This window comes from Aristolochia californica, unplaced genomic scaffold (assembly GCF_029961685.1).
Source record: "Aristolochia californica isolate CCGP_79_NKW_82.1479 unplaced genomic scaffold, dmAriCali1.0.hap1 SCAF_4, whole genome shotgun sequence".
NCBI lineage: Eukaryota > Viridiplantae > Streptophyta > Magnoliopsida > Piperales > Aristolochiaceae > Aristolochia > Aristolochia californica.
In genome coordinates, this window is record NW_027182103.1 from 2,851,548 (window position 1) to 2,869,025 (window position 17,478).

Below are 17,478 nucleotides of genomic sequence, written 5' to 3' on the forward strand. Positions count from 1 at the left end.
TGGGTATGTTAGGTCGTCAAAGGCACAAACCTAGAGGAAGGGAGTAAAAAGGTCCATGAAATTTAATGAAACTTCTTTGCAGCTACAAGTCTTTAATTAGAACTGGATTTGCACAGCTAACTAGATTGGTTAGCAGATCAGGTTTAATGACATTGTCTGAAAGTTAAAGAAATTGGTTTTTTTTATCAAGTTTAAAGGCCAAAGTACAACTTCTTCCATGTTCATAAACAGAAATTTATCTTCTAGAAATCAGAAATTGTTTTCAAAAGCCAAATTCTGCATTATTGTTGAACAGAAGGCAAACCAGATAGAGGAAGCACATTCTGGTAGAACTTAGAACAAATTAAGCACCTAGTCAAAGTCTTGGCCAAAAAAGGAAAAAAAGGAATCAGAACTGGAGAATTAAAATTGTTTCAGTAACAATTTTAAAATTTACAGGAAATGATGACACTTTGATTAACGTAAGATACTACACATCCGCCTAGCATGAGCGATCCCATGGACGCTGCGCAGAAGAAAGAAAAACGAGGAAGAAGAAACCGCAAATGGAATCGATGGAGAAGATCGAATGAAATAAAATCGACAACTTACGCTGATTTTTCATTGGTTTTCTCCCTTTCATGAGAAGCTTCATCTTCTGCTTTGGGGCTGTCTTGCGGTATGCTGTAGCAGGAGTGGACATGCAGAAGGCCGCAAACGACCACGGGGCTTCTCGCAAACGACGGTAGTTTCCTTCCCTTTTTCTTCTTCTTTTTCGTCGACGGAGTTTCCTGTAACACCATAAGTTTGCTTTTGATGATCAGTAACAGTAAATCATCGATACTTACAAAGTGATTCTATGATTTATCTTTTGGTGGCGCGAAGACGATATTTTAATTACCTCACTCATCTTCCTGTGATGATCCCCATTGCCTGCAAAAGGATAACAAGAATTAGTCAGGATTCTACTGTCAGAAGCGAAGAAAAACAGCAGCTTTTAATTCCTGAAACTGCAGCAAATGGAACACTTGAGAGACGAGAGAAAGAAAAGCGGCAAGTCGTCTCCATGAAGGAAAATGAAACTAAAGCCACGTGCCGGCTGCGTCATCTTTACCACTTTCGTCGGAGTCCGCCGGAGCGTCGATTACCGCAAAGTGTCTGAAACTGGGCGACTTCGGCATATCGGCGTAACCCAGCTCGGTTTTGTCCCCATCGTCCCTTTTGACCCTAACCCGCAGCATCATGTCATCCGGGTTCCGCTGCCGCCCCTCCTCACCGCCCGACTCCGTCTCTGTCTGGCTGTCCAACTCCGGGACGGAGAGGAGTTCGGGCCCGTCCTTGGACTCGGCACCGGCGGAGGCATCTTTCTCCGGGGCGCTCTCGGCGGACTCGTCTGCTTTCAGTAGCTCGGTGGTGGAGACGAAGCTGTCCCGGTGTCGCATCTTCCTACGGCGGCGCATCTCCTCGATTTTTCTGCGGATGGGAAGAAGCCCCGCCTGGACGACGCCGTCCGAAGACTCGGGCTTCGACCCCCCATTACCCATTACCGGAACAATCGAGGAGAGATCTCCTTTTCTTCGTTTTTCAGCAGCATGGCCGAGAAGGAATGACCGGTGACTTTAGGGTTTCAACGAGAGGTGGGACGACGGTTTCGGTTTAACTGAAAATAGAAGGTCAAAAGAAGTTTCAGGTTTACTAAAATGCCCTTAAATTTCTAACGAAAGCATTGGGTTGTTATCTCGTTTGTTTTGTAAATAGGGACTGAATATGGGATAAAGTTTAGAAGCATAGCGTGTAACCGTGGACAGACTGGGCGTCCAACGGTTAGGGTTTGGACTCACTTTCCTCGGACACGTTCATTATTTAGGTTAAGATTAAGGGCGAGTAATGGTCGGGTTTGAGGTGGGTCCCCTATTCCTGTTCTCATTAAATATTCTTCAACCCTCCATCCTTGGCCCATAGCCTATTCCATAACCTATTTAATTTTTTAAAAAATAAGAATCAAATTAATTATACAATTAAAATAAAATATTACATGTTTATATTTAATTTATACAACTAAAATAATTTTTTTATTATATAAAATTTCTCATTAATTAAAACAATTAGAAATAATAAATAATCATAATTATCCCAATGAATATATTTTTATTCTATAAAATAATCATCAACTAATTAAATTACATACATTATTAATTTCATACAATATTTATCTTATTTAAATAATTAAATAAATTATAGTCTCATACTTATTTTTTAATTAATAAAGATTATATGTAATTTAAGCCATTTTATCTTTTAAATTAATTAATCACTAATTTAAAAAAAAAAAAAAAAAAGTCTCACATTTCATTTATAACTTTTCAAGTGCACTAATTAACACTAATTAACCATTGAGGACAAAAACCCTAAGTGACGAAATCCCAGAATGTTAAATACAATAGGACAACCTCATCGTCATGATGGCCTCTAATGAAGCATCGGAGAACAAAAATGGTAGACAACCAGAACGTTTTATAGCCCGTGTTTCCTGGTAAGAGCAGACAGAATCTTCTGCAAATTAAAGATTTCTTCATCCTTTTGGCGTAATTCTTTTTTCAACTGTTCGACCTCTTTGCCATGGTCACACTGCACTGAATTGCACGGCTTCAACCTTTTGGAATCTGCAACCTCTTCAACAGATCTCTTCCTAGAGGAAGTAGACTGCTCTGGTTGACCTTCGGTTACCATCTTCCGGACATAGAAATTAGTAGTCCCTTCCCCCAGCTCAATCGTCACTAGCTTCTGGGGTTTTCCGTAAGAGTCCTGAAAATATAAGATTAGAGGTTGTTAATATACAGGAAAGTTGCTTAAGAATGAGAATTCTCTGACAGGAGAGAAAATTAGAGGAAATTCACTCTCTTTTATACTTAAAAGGGTGAAGAACCCACACCCAAAGATTCTTCAGTTTCCCCATCTCAACCTGAAGTTTAAGATAAAAAGAATTTTTTCTAATAGTAAAAGATCAAGTGACCCACACTTTGCAGATGTTTATACTAATGTCAAAAGGCATGTATCTGGGATAGATCATCTTGGAGTGAATCACCCCATTGTACCTCTTTTCTCACTCAATGCAATCTCATTTCACACCTTTTTTAGGGTACATCTATCAAAGAACAGCCTAGGGTAACAAAAATAATGAAATATGAGTGCCATTTCATTATAGATGACATAACAATGTGACTAGTAGAAGGGTCTTTGTCAATGTCAATTGAGAGAAATAGAGTGACCTAGCACAGACTAGCAAATGATAAGTAAAATGAAAAATAAATAATCTACCACAATTAGTTGAGACAAGGTTCTAATAATAATAATAATAATGACAATGATGGTAGGAACACCACACCCTGTTAATATATTCACCCAAACACATTTAGAGAGTCCACACACCTTTTCTTCTTTGCCATTTATCTTCTTGTATGCTTCATCAGCCTCTTTAGAATCCTTAAGAACAGCAAAGGTAGAATACTTCTTACCTCGTACTCTTAAAACAGGCTGCCAAAACAGAACCTCATTAATTATTTCATGGTATTAAAATATCTCTCAAGAATACTATTTAAACACAGTTGCATCAAACAAGAGTCTCTACCAGCATTTCAACAGTTAAATAGTCGGGAAATATTTTCAATAACTCTTGAACTGGTACGGACACTGATATGCCGTGAAGAAGCAACTTGGAAAGCTCATTTTCTGACTCCTGGAAGAAACCGAAAAATGGAAAAATTAGCAGCTCATCTTAGACGGAGCTAACAAACATCCATATCCCCACCTACTTTGATTGAAATGGCAAGAGGATCATCAAATCCATGCGCCAGCTTTGCAAGAACTAGCTTCATTGCGGCACGTGCATCTTCTAGACAATTATGTGGGGCTCCTTCCTTCCGTACTTCACAACCCAACACTGACTGATAATATGTGAAGTAGGTAATGATTCAGCAAAAGATTGCCACTTTCAAGCAGCAAACCATGAAAACAATTATCCACAAATACTGTAAGACTGAATTACAGAATAAACTTAAGATGCCATGTTGGAAAAACACTTGCCTTACACAAATTATTCAAGGAAGGTCTTCTGTTAGTAGGAAAATCCAGATATTTGAAGATTAATGATGTATCAATTACTCGTGCATGATCTAGCTTCAGTGCTGGAAACACACGAACATGCAAAACAGAAGCATGAAGCAAACGCAAAATAGCATTAGTGAAGCATAAAAAATAAATAAATAATGCACAACTGAAGTATGAAAACACAAATAAATAATGCACGACTGACATATGAAGACATACACGACTGGAATATGAAAACAGACCTAAATAATGCACAGTGAATCAATAGAAAATAATCTATCTCAGTCATACCACATAAATCATTATTTAAGCTGTGGCCAACTAAAATAGTTCCATGCCTTAGAAGTCGCTTCAGCTCTTTCTGCAAGACACCCAAAACATGTTAGTATTGGACAAAAACTAAACATATTACCAAAAAAAAAAAAATCTCAGTTTGTGACAGAATGCAAGCACATATAAGGAGCTCCTGTACATGGATAAGTATAGCTCTTAATTATCCCCAACAAGTCCCAGATGTGCAATTCAAGGCTGGAGTTAATAAAGGAGTACCTTTCGCTTCAATAGACTCCCTTATGGTCCTAGAACGAAAATTTACCTGCACATCTTTTAGAGAACAAGTAACTCCTTCCAAATCTTCCTTAGATACTCCAGTAATGTTTGTTTTATAGTCAAGAACAGCTTTACCAGGATTTACAAGTCTGTCAAGTTTGACCTGAGTGAATCACCTTAATCAGAAACTAATAAAGCAAAGGCTAAAACAGCCAAGCATAACAATGTAGAGGAAGACAGGCATATGAAAATTGTTGTACAGCACACTCATTTTACGCTAAATTATATCTAAAGTGCAAGGCAGAAAAATTCCAAGACAAGACAAGACAAACATTCCACAGAATTCACTGAACAAGTTTTCAACTAATGCCTATCAAATTACATATACAGGAGTATTTTGATCTTTTGCCCTTGTCACATAGGTGTCATAATGTACCAACAGGATAGGTTACATTTCATACGCTTATGTTTCAATTTGTATTAGAATCTGAGCTGTATAGAGAGAGTTGTAGGTTTTTTTGTACTTGGGGCATTTTTATCCTTTACCCAAATTCACTTAAGTGAGTATTAAAGAGAGGTCAGTCTTGAAAATCGAGACTGATCAACGCAGCCTCCTTTTGGATGCTGCTTTCTCCATTCTTCTCTCTCTTGACTTCTCTCTTTTATCTCCTTATTTTCTCAATTTTGCATCTTTATCATGGTATCAGAACAGTAATATCCGCCCTTAAGAGTTTCTTCTTCAGATTCTGTGTTCTTTTTACAGATTTATCAAACTAAAGGAAGGACCACAATCGACTTCTCTGGAAGGGCAAATTTCATTTTTTATTTTTTTTCTACTGCCATAACTATTCGATTGATGGCTACTGCTACTAATTGAGCAGTTATTATGCCCAACTGTCCCTAGGGGACCCTTGCTTAAACTTTTTGCTCCCTTAGTTTCTGCGCAGCCATTATTGGGTCGGCATCATCATGCTTGAGCCTGCATCATCATGCTGAATTGGATATAAATGTTATATTGTGATGTTTATTAATTGCATTGAAGGCTAATTGGACTATTTTTGGGGGTGGGTATGCCTTAATATGGAGTGTGGAAACCACATGCCCTAATTTTGGAAAATTAAAAATGTGTTTGCACTGAGTTTGGAACTTCTTTGGCATAGTTTCTTAAATTCGTTGGGGGTGTATTGAAGGCTCTAAATGGCAGAATCCAGCACACAAGTTGCGACCTTTAAACTTTCTAAGGGATTTGAAAGTAAGAATTCAGGTTCCATACAAATAACTTCAATCAAATTGGATGGTATGTGAATTGGTCTCGTTCGGTTCTTATGGTCTTGAAGGCCAAACTGAAAGTGAAATACATCATAAATGATCCTCCTACACCTATCACCGAAGACTGGGAGCTGAAGATAACCAAGTCAAGACTTGGTTGGTCAATAGTATGGAATCCCGATTCAGTGACCAGATTTTTAGTTATGGGACAGCCAAAGAGATGCAGAATACATTATCTTCTATTTTATCTCAGGAGAGTAATTTGTCTCGCATATATGAACTATATGTCCGGTATTTTAATATGATGAGGGCTGACCGGTCAGTGACTGACTACTTCACTAAGATGAGGGGTGTTTTTGCAGGATATCAGCATTTTTCATTCCTTCACTACAAGTGTTGAAGACATTCGGAAAGAGAAAAATCAGAAACAGGTTGCTCGGTTTCTTGATGGTCTAGGATCAAATACGATGCCATAAGGGCTCAATTGCTAGCAAATGATGATGTGACTACACTTGAACAGGTTTATAGCAGACTTATACATGCAGAAGGTGTAGTAGTAGGCAAGAGTGAGAAAAATACCCGACCGTCTGATGAAACAGCTCTCAACCTTCATTCGTCTTATAATAAGGTTGAGGCCTGCAGTCGGAAATAGTAGAGGTTGTGGGCAAGATTCCTTTGCATGTAGCCATGACCAGAGTGACTGAGGAGATAGGAGATGTATTCACTATGGGAGGACCAAGCACTTTTGAGATAAATGTTGGATAAATTTTTGGAAGCCAGCCTAGGCTAACTCTACTGTTATGAGCCCTGACTCATCCTCCTATCTGGGGTCCTCGAGACAAAATACATAAATTACTTCAAAGACTAGGTCAGTTGACCATTGCTACTACCATAGCCACTACTACCCTTGAGTCAGTTACCTTTACCTCACCAAGTGCCACAATGGCAAGCACAAGTATGCCAGCATTGAATGTGCTTCATTCTCCATCCTGGATCATCGATTTAAGAACCTCTACTCACATATCAGGAATGAAGTCCCAGTCCTATCATCATGTTATTTTGTTTGATGGTTATACCTCCCCAATTTGGGGGAGGGTACTGTCCAACCCATTTCTAAAACGTCATCGTATTATGTTATGTTGTTCCTAATTATTCTGTTAGTTTACTTTCTATTAGTCACATGACTAAGTCTCTCAATTGTTTAGTAACATTCCCTCCTACTTCGTGTATTTCAGGACTTGCAAATGAAGAGGATGATTGGTTTAGGACATGAGAAAGAAGGGTTTTAAGTGCTGGATGGTGTATCTACTCCAATGATTATGGCGCTTATTGCAAAAGACTCCACTTTTGTGACATCTGAGGTTGGAGCATCTATCGCCGGAAAACTCCATCAATCATTTCCATTTTACCTGTTGATATTTCTTTTGAGTGTAAGCCTTGTCAATAAGTTCTCGTATTTTTTAGTTAATTCATTTTGATGTATGGGGTCCATGTAGAGTCCCTAATCCATTTGGTTTGAAGTACTTTTTGTCTTTCATAGATGACTTCAGTCAAGTTACATGGTTGTTTGTGAATTTCTTTAATGAAATAACAAATCAGTTGGTGGCATGTGTTGATATTTTTCGTACTGATAATGGCCTTGAGTTTTTCAATCAATGATTTACATCTTTTAGTACTTTGTGGAATTACTCATTAGATTTCATACGACTATTCTCCCCAACAAAACGTGGTCGCTAAGCGTAAAAACAAACATCTCCTTGAAGTGACTCATACATTATTGTTTAATATGAATGTTCCAAAAACGTTTTGGGGAGACGCAATGTTAACATTATGTTATTTGATTAACTGCATGCCCCCTCATCTGTTATGCAAGGACAAATTCCTATGCAAATTTTAAAACCAAAGTGTAAATCGTTTGATGTTGTTCCTCGAATATTTGGGTCTAAATGTTGAGTCCATTCATTCAATACGTGTATGGATAAGTTGTCTCTTCGTGCAATTCAATGCATCTTCCTCAAGTATTCACATCATCAGAAATGATACAAATATAATGATCTAATTAAAAGAAAGATGTTTCCTCTAATGTTACATTTTTTAAGAACACCACATATTTTGCATCTTCTACAGAGTCTCAATTTCCATCTGAACTTTGTATAGATAACTCAGTTCCTATTGTTGTTATGGATTCACCGTTTGCAGGATCCTCTCTACCACTTCATGTATATAGTCGATGTTCTCATCTTCAATTACCTGCTTCAGCACCTACTGCCTATCCTGCTTGTGAGCTCGCAGCTTAAGACCAGCCATCTTCCTCTTTGCCTACAAGTCCAGCTACATCTGATTTGGATCTTCCCATTAGCCTTCGAAAAGGTAAAAAGGTCATGTACCTCTCATCTTATTTCTCATTATATATGTTTTGATTTATTTTTCCATGATACAAGTCATTTTCAATGTTGCTATCCTTATCTCATATTCCTCGTTCAGTGCAGGATACTATGGCTTTGCCTGAATGCAAACATGCTATGGATGAGGAGATCGGCGATTGGTATCTAGAGGCACATGGAGTCTCTATCACCTACCTTCTAAGACGGCTGTTGTAGGGTGTCATTGGGTCTACACAATTAAGTACAAGGCAGAAAGGACTATTGAACGATATAAGGCCAGATTGGTAGCCAAGGGATATACACAGACATTCAGGGTGGATGTATTTGAGACCTTTTCACCTGTTGCTCGACTCACTTATGTTCGTATTTTGAGTTCAGTGGTAGTAAACCAAGGGTTGCCACTCTTTCAATTAGATGTGAAAAATGTCTTTCTATATGGGGCCTTGAAAGAAGAAGTGTTTATGGAGTAACTTCCTAGGTACATTGCTCAAGGGGAGAAAGTTAAAGTATGTTGGTTGAAGAAAGCTATGTATGGGCTTAACATAGCCTGAGAGCTTGGTTTGAAAGATTTAGCAATATTATGATGAGATTTGGATTTTATAGAAGTCATTGTGATCATTCGGTGTCTATACTGAAGAGGAAGACAGGCATTATTATTTTAGTTGTGTATGTTGATCACATTATCTTATCTGGAAATGACTTAGAAGGAATTGAGGAAGTAAAAAAAATTTGGCCACACAATTTCAAATACAAAGATCTGAAACAGCTAAAGTATTTCATAGGCATGAAGTGGCTCAAAACAAAAAGGAAGTTGTTCTTTCTCAAAGAAAATATATTGTTGACATGTTGAGTGAGTAAAGTATGTTGGGTACTAAGCTAATGGAGACCCCCATGAAAGTGAACATGATCTTCATGACTCTCATAGTCCCATAATCAAGGATAAGACCCAGTATAGACGCCTAGTAGGAAAGTTGATCTATGCTATAGTCACTAGACCTGATATATTCTTTGCATTGGGAGTGGTAAGTCAGTTTATGGAGAAACTGAGGTTGGTACATTTAGAAACAACTCAAAGGATCTTAAAATATTTGTCAAGGGCTCCTTGAAAATGCCTAATGTATACTCAAAATGAAAAAATTGATATATTGGGATACTTTGATGCGGATTGTGCTGGGTGAAAATGTATCGGAGATTTACTAAAGGTTACTGTTGTTTATTGGAGGTAATTTAGTGAGCTGGAAAAGCAAGAAACAAGTTGTGGCAGCTAGATCTAGTGCAAATGCCAAATATAGGGCAATGACTCACACAGTCAACGAACTTATGTGGTTAAGTTCAGTTCTGGTTGAATTTGGTTTTCCTATTCTAAAGCCTATGACTATGAAATGTGATAATTAAACAGCTATATCCATAGCAAGTAACCCAGTGTTCCATGACAGCACGAAACACATAAAGGTCGATTGTCACTTTATTAGAGATGCTATCATGTAAGGAAAAGTGGTCACTCCGATGTGAAGTTCTTAGAGCAACTTAGAGATGTGTTAACTAAACCTCTTGGAAGAAGAGAACACATGAGATTTTGTCACAAGTTGGGAATTTTTTACATCTACTCTCCAGCTTTAGGGGCAGTGCTAAATTACATACATAAGGGTATTTTGGTATTTTGTCCTTGTCACATAGGTATCATATTGAACCAACAGTATAGATTACATTTCATATGCTTATGTTTCAATTTGTGTTAGAATCTGAATTGTATAAAGAGAATTATAGGATTTTTTTTCTTAAGGGTATTTTTGTCCTTTACCCAAATTCACTTATGAGTATTAAGGAGAGATCAGTCTCGATTTTCAAGACTGAACAACACAGCCTCTTTTTGGCTGCAGCTTTCTCCATTCTTCTTTCTCTCTTCACTTCTCCCTTTTATAACCTTATTTTCTCAATTTTGCATCTTGATCACCATTACTGTATTTGAAGTGAGAATTAAACACTACATACCTGCATATTATGGTCCACAGCACACACTCTAACTACTGCATCTGTGCCATCTTGACAGAGAACCATCTCACAGTCCACAGCAACCATAGCATTTGTCTTCAGTGCCTTTGGGATTTCACCTAACCTTGTAATCACCCACTCCTGTCACATACATTTTGAACGCAATTTAGATGTAACAAGAACCCAGAAACCTGATAGAATAAACGGAAAACCATCCTACACACTTTAAGACATCCTTCATTAGAAGTTTCAAAATGCAAATAAGTCTGATCCCCTTTATAATCATCTGCACCAACTCCATTTTACTCCAAAAATTATTGATCAAATAGCTAGTTCGGCCTTCTTTAAGATATTCTCCGTCACTTGAACCCTGCCAATTAAGCCATCATCCATTGCTTGGCAGTCCCACAACCGACACCAAAATTGCCCATCCAGTGACATAATTGTAGGACTGTAAGCGTGCTTGAACCATCTAGAATGACTCTGTTTTTGTTTCTTATTTATTTATGTTACTCTAATACGTCCATGTCTGAAATTTTTGTATCTCCTTGTTTTCTGTCAACATTTTCAAGTCTGAGAATTAACCGTTTAACAATTTAAAGTTATTCTACTGAGTAATAAAATGCAGGAAGAAAGCCAAAAAAAAACAAGATAACCATAATACCTTGTTGTGGGAAGGAAACGAGTACTCTATTCTGTACAAAGGGTGTTCAGTGGTCAATCGGACAAGCCTCTGCACTGCCGCAATAAAAAGTTAATGAGGAGCAAGCGCAAGGATCACTAAATTGCTTAACCTAAAATATAATAGATGGGCCAATTATTGCAGTGCATGAAAGTGAAATAACACAAAAACCTTGTATTCATAAGTTATTGAGACCAAGCATCACCTCCAGCATAACACGCATAAATTAAATGCTTAAATTACCCATGCGGTGGGTTGTGAAAAAAAGAAAGTATGGAGATACTTGAATTACATGCATGAATCTTCTCTTTTCATTGCTATCAAAAAGTAAGTACTGTCCTTTAACATTTTTTAGCATTGCTGGCTATCTTTTGCTTTATCTTAACATGTCTTTCACTAGACATCAAGAAAAAGATGGAGATTACTTTTAGCTTTTCCCCATAGAAAAGGAATGATTCTTTCTGATCTTTCCAAATAGACTGCTAAAAATTTTATTTACAAATATTGGGAGAAATAAGCAAATTCAAGGTATACATCGGTGAAATTAAGCAACCATTGAGCCCCTTTTTATGAATGTCAAGCCCCAGAATTATTTAGGCACAAAACAGATAATGTTGCAATCCAGCTTGTCCGTTACATTACTAATCAGTATCCAAACTACCAAAAAGGAAGTCAACCATGGGGGCAAGATTTTACACTTTCAAGGAAATGTATAATAATAGTCTCATAGAGACATTATAGATAAACGCAATTGATGGAGGTCCAGGAAACCAAATGAAAATTATGAAAACTCTTTCAAAGCGCAAGAAAATTTGACAAAACTTATCCAACATACCCATGTTATCCACAAAAATTCTTAAGTTTAGCTTTTAGAGCGCTCATGCTCCAAATATAAAAGTATGCATACTTAATAACAAACATACACATCAATTAAGTTGCAGTATATGGTAGAGATATAGAAAAATCTTATGTATAACATATTTTAAATATCAGAGTGATACAATCCACAGATTAGCCTAATAATCACAAACGAGCATGATACAAACTTAGCTTTGAGAGTGCTCGTGCTCAAAAAGGAGCATGATCCAAGAAATTTGTGAAGTGGTAAAAAGTCCTACATTGAGAAATCTTACAAAAAGTGAATAAGTTATAAGGTTGAACAATAGACCTCCTAAGTAGCTAATCATTTTGAGATGGAACCGACCTCAATCCAACAGTGGTATCAAAGTAAGTCAAGTGTGTGTGCCGAGGCCCAGTGTGATATCCTTAGGTTATTTGTGTATTACGGTCTCCATGAGGTGAGAGCCAGGTTGTAAGCTTGGACTTAATAAGGAGTACAAAGTGGGAAGAAGTCCCACATTGAGAAGTCTTATGAGAAGTGAATAAGTTAAGGTTGAGCAATAAGCCTCCTAAGTGGCTAGATATTTGGGACGGATTCGGACTCAACCCAACATAATTTTTATAAGCACAAAAACTACTTAAAACCTTTTTTCTTTAGAACAGTGATAGCTTTTATTGCACTTATAAAAAGTAAAGGCTAGAAAAATAATAGAAGAAACTGCGAGCCTATGTCCTGCACCACAATACCATGGAAAAAAAATTTCCTGAAAAAAAAAAATGGATAAATTCAGCCATTCTCCTTTTTTTAACAACAAAGAATGACTATCCGAATGGGTTACATTTTAAAGAAAATCCACTGAGAAGTGTTATCTTTGATAATTCTTCTGGTTAAAGTAGTAAGTTTTTCAGTAAAATTTTGCATCAATAAATATAAAAAGACTATGAATCAACAACATAGAGTTTCAAGTGACCACTGTATCAGCAATCATAAGGAGAGAATGATTGCAGATTTGGGGATAGCAGGGCAGATGGATAGTACAGGCAGAGAGAGAAAGAGGGAAGAGGGAGATCTCATGCAGCCCCATCAAAGGATTTTTATTAAGAAAAGAAGCTCAAAACATAAAACAAGAAGAAAAGAAAACACCAACATATGGCCAAAGGTACATCCAAAAAAAAAAAAAAAAACAAAGATGTCCATCACTAAGAGGAATAGAGACTCCAATAACAAGGCATTGATGAAGGATCTCATCGCTCACAAGAGAGTCAGCCAAAGAGTGGGCTTCTCTTGGGATGTGTGTTCGAGTCACAGGAATATTATGCAAAATGTCCAGAATCCTGTTGAATATTGAAGTACAATATGAGGTGCTGAGAGGAAGATCGATGAGAAAACCAACTAATAATGCAAGACAAGTGTGGTATTCATAGTCTTAGTCAATCTGCACAAATGAGAAGTATGCCTTTTCCTTTTAATGTAAAGACAGCATGAACCAGTAAAAAAGTCCTATTTTCATACCTGTACAGGAGATTCCATATTTGGATCATTTCTAGTAAATTGTTGAATTGCTTTGTTGTTTTTGTGGCGAGTTATTACCTTATCAAAGAACTGCAGAAAGAAGACATGGGTTAAGAATTTTCATCCTAATGAAAATATATAAATATTTGCTAACCACTTATAAGAGAAAAATATGGCCTAAAACTTAAAGAGAAATGACAAGAACAAAACCAGAAATTACTTTTAAATCTTCCTCTTTTGTAAATGTTTTGAGAAAGGCAACCAAAACATCTGTAGATCTCTTCTGCGGATCACTTAAGCAGGCTCCAAACTTCTTATCATAAGCTTCCAAGAATCCCTTCCAACCTCCTTTAGCACCCTCCATACCTTGCTTCTGGGCGAGCTTTACAATATCGACAAGAACCTGACCACATATTCTAAATTGTCATGCCTACAAACTAGACCTAAGAGGTATAATCTGAGATAATTGAATAATATCATGCCTTAATAGAACATGTTCAAGATTAAAGAGCAAAACTAAATGAAAGAAACAAGACAAACAAGAATAAGCTGGTTTGCGAATTATCCTTATAGAACAAGAGACATATCCTTCAACATCTTGTTGTGGAGGAAGGCTTTGTACAGTAAGGTTTGTATCTGTTCTTTTTCTAGTAATACATTCACACCTTTTTTCTCAAAAAAAAAAAAAAAAAAAAAAAAAAAAAAAAAACAAGAGACATAAGGAAACAAATAGCAAACCATCAATTTAATCATGGCAGTCAAATTAATAAATCTTTCAGCTTTTCATGACTGAGTAACCATTATGCATCCTAGGGATTAACTAAGGTTCATCCTATGATACTTCATGAGATCAATTGGAATTTCATTTTTAAAATCTTTTGCTAACATTTGCTAAGTGGATATGGAGGTTCAGCTCTGAGAAGCAAGCATAATGAAGTAGAGCAATCTCACTGAAATACTCCATCCCCCAAGACATTGGCTGCCTCCAGACATGCACCCAAAATGTGTATCTAGAATTTGAAAGGCAATTGTGATGAGAAGCAAACATTTCGTGGCAGTAACATATATCATGGAAGTAATGGGTCTAAGGTGTGTTTCTTGTCTTGCTAATGGATTGGGCAGTCTCCATTGGCTCTCTTGCTTGTCCAGCTCACTACCAGCTAGCCAGAGACCAGTCAATCTCAGTGAAAGACTCAAGAACCTCGGATGGCACCTAAACTCTGAGGTTACCCCTTGCATCTTCTCAGTTGCTTCATACTATAGCCTGGTCAACTCTTGCTCCCGTAAACACAGCATTAGAAGCTAATCTGGAATGGAAATTCTTGGGCCTGTAAATAGTTTTAGAGTTCATAATATGGCTACTCAGGGAAAGCTCTCACCTGCAAAGAACGACTTAAAGGAGACAAGCTACTCTAAACAGTATTTGCAAGTCCTGTGGTGATGTAGAGGAGACTCTAGATGACATCCTCCTCCACTGCCCCTTCAGCTCATCAGTTTGGGAGGAATTCTGAATCTGTTTTGCATCCGCATGTGTTTCCCCAATTCTTTCTCTAAGTTCTTAGCTCAATGCTAGACATTGCCCCTGCCAATATATAGAAAATTCCTACGGGAAGTGGCCATAGCACAGTGGCTTGAAAGAAACACTTCTGTGGGCCAATTCACTCCAGCCAATGCTACCATTCACACACTGTGTCATCAGAAGATACTCGAGAACCACCCTAAGCATCAAGGATGGTACAACCCCAGCCACTACTCCCTGGCTATCGCCACCAGTTGGCTGGCTAAAGCTGAACCTCTATACTCCTCTCCAGGCCCTGCAGGTATTTGAGTCATCAGGAACCATTCTGGCTGTACCCTCCTAGTTTTCTCAGGTCCAGCAAGGGAATGCAATTCAACTGAAGCTGAAAGTAGAATTCCTCTCTCATGAGTTAAGCTTTTTTGTTGAGAGATTCTAAGACGTTGTTATCATAGTTTCAAGGATAGGTAAGAAGTATTTCAAGGATAGGTAAGAAGTATGCCCCACCATGGAGAGTTGGTTACCTGTTCAATGAAATTCAAGCCATTTCCTCCCTATGGCAAATTGAGTAGAAGCATGTAAGCTGATCAACCTACAACCTATCTAACCAGCTAGCTAAGAGGGTGCCTCCCACCAGCTCTTTGTTGTGGGAAGCTCCCGTCCATAGTCATCCTAGGGCTGGAAATACCCCATTGTAACACTATGTACAATTATCTATGTACTTCTTCTAAGATCATCACAATAAAAGTTATTGTCATGGTTACCCCCTCCATTGAAATTATCTACCCTCAACTTCACTAAAATGAATGGCAAAAGACTATTATACTGCACCCATAGAAAAAAGCAAAAGATTTAAGCATGAGAATCAACCCCTAAACAAAAGCTGATAGCTTCCAAACCGAAAAGACAACTTTCTTGGAAAAAGAAAAGAAAAATAAAAATTTTTGTCTTCCAGGAGACACTTTCACAGTAAGAACACATAAACCGAGATCCAAATATTTCTACTTTTGTGGATCAATAATGAACAATTTTCCCTTCAGCAACTACCACAAAATAACATTGAACAATTTTCCCTTTTGACAATAATTAAAAGATAAACTGTTCCAACAATCTTGAAAGACCAAACACAAAGTTTCAGTTTATGTATCAAGTTGAGAATGAAATATTTGCATATAAGAAAATGAAGTAGAGCTCCTTACATCCCTGTCTTCAGCATTCAGGACTTGGTCCATCTATAGTGAAGGTGAGATGTGTGAGTTTCAAAATACCAGATGCAAGTAATGATGGACTGACTTCTCCGGTCAGTGATTACCAGCTGGAATTTAAATTCTCCTGTCAGTAGCATCACTGAATTTTGGTGAGACACTAACTAAAACATGGATTTAATGCAAATCTACTATAATATTCAATATTCTACTGAAATTTAGCACTAGTAAAGTGGTTTAAATCCATACAACACATTTAGTCATCACAAGAAAAGAAACAAGTTTTGTGTAACTTACTCCAAAATAGTTCTCCTGTATGTAATTGAGCTGCATATTATTGTAAGTAAAGATATATAAATTGGAAAAGGACAATAATTGAATGTTCATCACATAACACCTACAGGGTATGCCTCAGCAGTACACCTATTGATCTTGCATTTACAGCAAATGAAAGAAGGGAACCTATAATTTTCCAAAGTTTCCTCAAGGCTTACTAATTTAGACATATGTTAGTTTGAAATTTGTGATATCCCTATCAAAGTAGCCAGCAAAGGATAGACTATTTTCCAAAAAAAAAAAAAAAAGAGCTCTTCCAAACCTGATATGCCACAAGCAGAAATGTAGATTGGTGTCAATTCAAAAAACTTTTCGATCTGACAAGGCGAATAACCCACAAAACTAAGCAACCAAACCACTAAAAATAACACCATGAATGTCAGACCCCCCAAAGCAGAGTCTATATGTACATCGGTAACATAGTGTGCCGACAAGTGAACAGATATAGGCACTGTTAGTCATCCCATCAAAGTATATGTAAGAATTGAGTAGAAGATGATAAAATGATCTAAACAATGAACATTTTACAGTGGCTCATCAAAATGCAGTGAGAACTTGCACCTCTCGGATTGAGAAGCCCCGAGATAGTGATAGAACAGAGAGATAAATATTGTTTACCTCGAAAGGAAGGAGAAGATGGCAGTCGCTATGGAGAGTAAAGACAGCGAGGTGAGGACCACGGAGAGAAGGCGACCACGAGGTCAGAGGCTGTGTTCAGCTGCAGTGGTTGGGAGGAAGAGAGGCCCGAAAACTAAAAGACGTTAGGGTTTCGTTTTAGAAGCAGAGTCAATAGCGAAAAATTGTCCCGAGCGCGCTAGCCGAGAACTTCTGTAAAGAGGAGACTATTTATAATTTTTTTTAAACCAAAAGCCATTTGGTACGACAGATGTTAAACACTATCTCAACCGTCTGATGATGATGATCAATGGGATCCTAATCTTAATTATGATCGAATAACTGAAATAGCATTACCTCAGGTGGTAGAGCATGTTATTCCATGAGATCCTAATCTTAAAATTGAAATGATTTTCTTCTAATCAAATATTCTGTGATGGGTGTATTGGTTTATCTTCTTGATACAAGAAATTTATTCTTTTGTGTCACTA

At 37.4% G+C, this 17,478-nt stretch overlaps 2 protein-coding genes across 2 annotated transcripts; both read right to left on the minus strand.

Annotated features, from left to right (window-relative positions):
• Positions 1-587: 587 nt before the first annotated feature.
• On the minus strand, positions 588-1,523 carry LOC137962170 (uncharacterized). The gene is made up of 3 exons (XM_068808901.1): positions 1,094-1,523; positions 881-912; positions 588-770 (listed from the first exon to the last, which is right to left on the minus strand). Exons 1-3 carry the CDS (start codon positions 1,521-1,523, stop codon positions 588-590), a joined length of 645 nt encoding a protein of 214 aa, XP_068665002.1.
• An 865-nt stretch (positions 1,524-2,388) lies between these two features.
• Positions 2,389-17,174, minus strand: LOC137963739 (small RNA degrading nuclease 1-like). Its single transcript, XM_068810919.1, has 13 exons — positions 16,991-17,174; positions 16,031-16,163; positions 13,536-13,718; positions 13,316-13,405; positions 10,945-11,013; positions 10,281-10,421; positions 4,682-4,798; positions 4,378-4,447; positions 4,063-4,163; positions 3,792-3,923; positions 3,608-3,715; positions 3,409-3,513; positions 2,389-2,784 (listed from the first exon to the last, which is right to left on the minus strand). The coding sequence occupies exons 2-13, from the start codon at positions 16,061-16,063 to the stop codon at positions 2,494-2,496; spliced, it is 1,440 nt and encodes a 479-aa protein (XP_068667020.1). The 5' UTR covers positions 16,064-16,163; positions 16,991-17,174; the 3' UTR covers positions 2,389-2,493.
• Between the last annotated feature and the right edge of the window lie 304 nt (positions 17,175-17,478).

Coding starts and splice junctions, on each gene's coding strand:
- LOC137962170 (XM_068808901.1), bottom strand. CDS start 1,523: ATGGGTAATGGGGGGTCGAAGCCCGAGTCTTCGGACGGCGTCGTCCAG. Junction 913..1,093: donor GGCGGACTCCGACGAAAGTG/GTAAAGATGACG, acceptor ATCCTTTTGCAG/GCAATGGGGATCATCACAGG. Junction 771..880: donor ATCACAGGAAGATGAGTGAG/GTAATTAAAATA, acceptor ATGGTGTTACAG/GAAACTCCGTCGACGAAAAA.
- LOC137963739 (XM_068810919.1), bottom strand. CDS start 16,063: ATGGACCAAGTCCTGAATGCTGAAGACAGGGAT. Junction 4,799..10,280: donor CTGTGGACCATAATATGCAG/GTATGTAGTGTT, acceptor TGATTCACTCAG/GTCAAACTTGACAGACTTGT. Junction 3,514..3,607: donor ATTTAACTGTTGAAATGCTG/GTAGAGACTCTT, acceptor CTGTTTTGGCAG/CCTGTTTTAAGAGTACGAGG.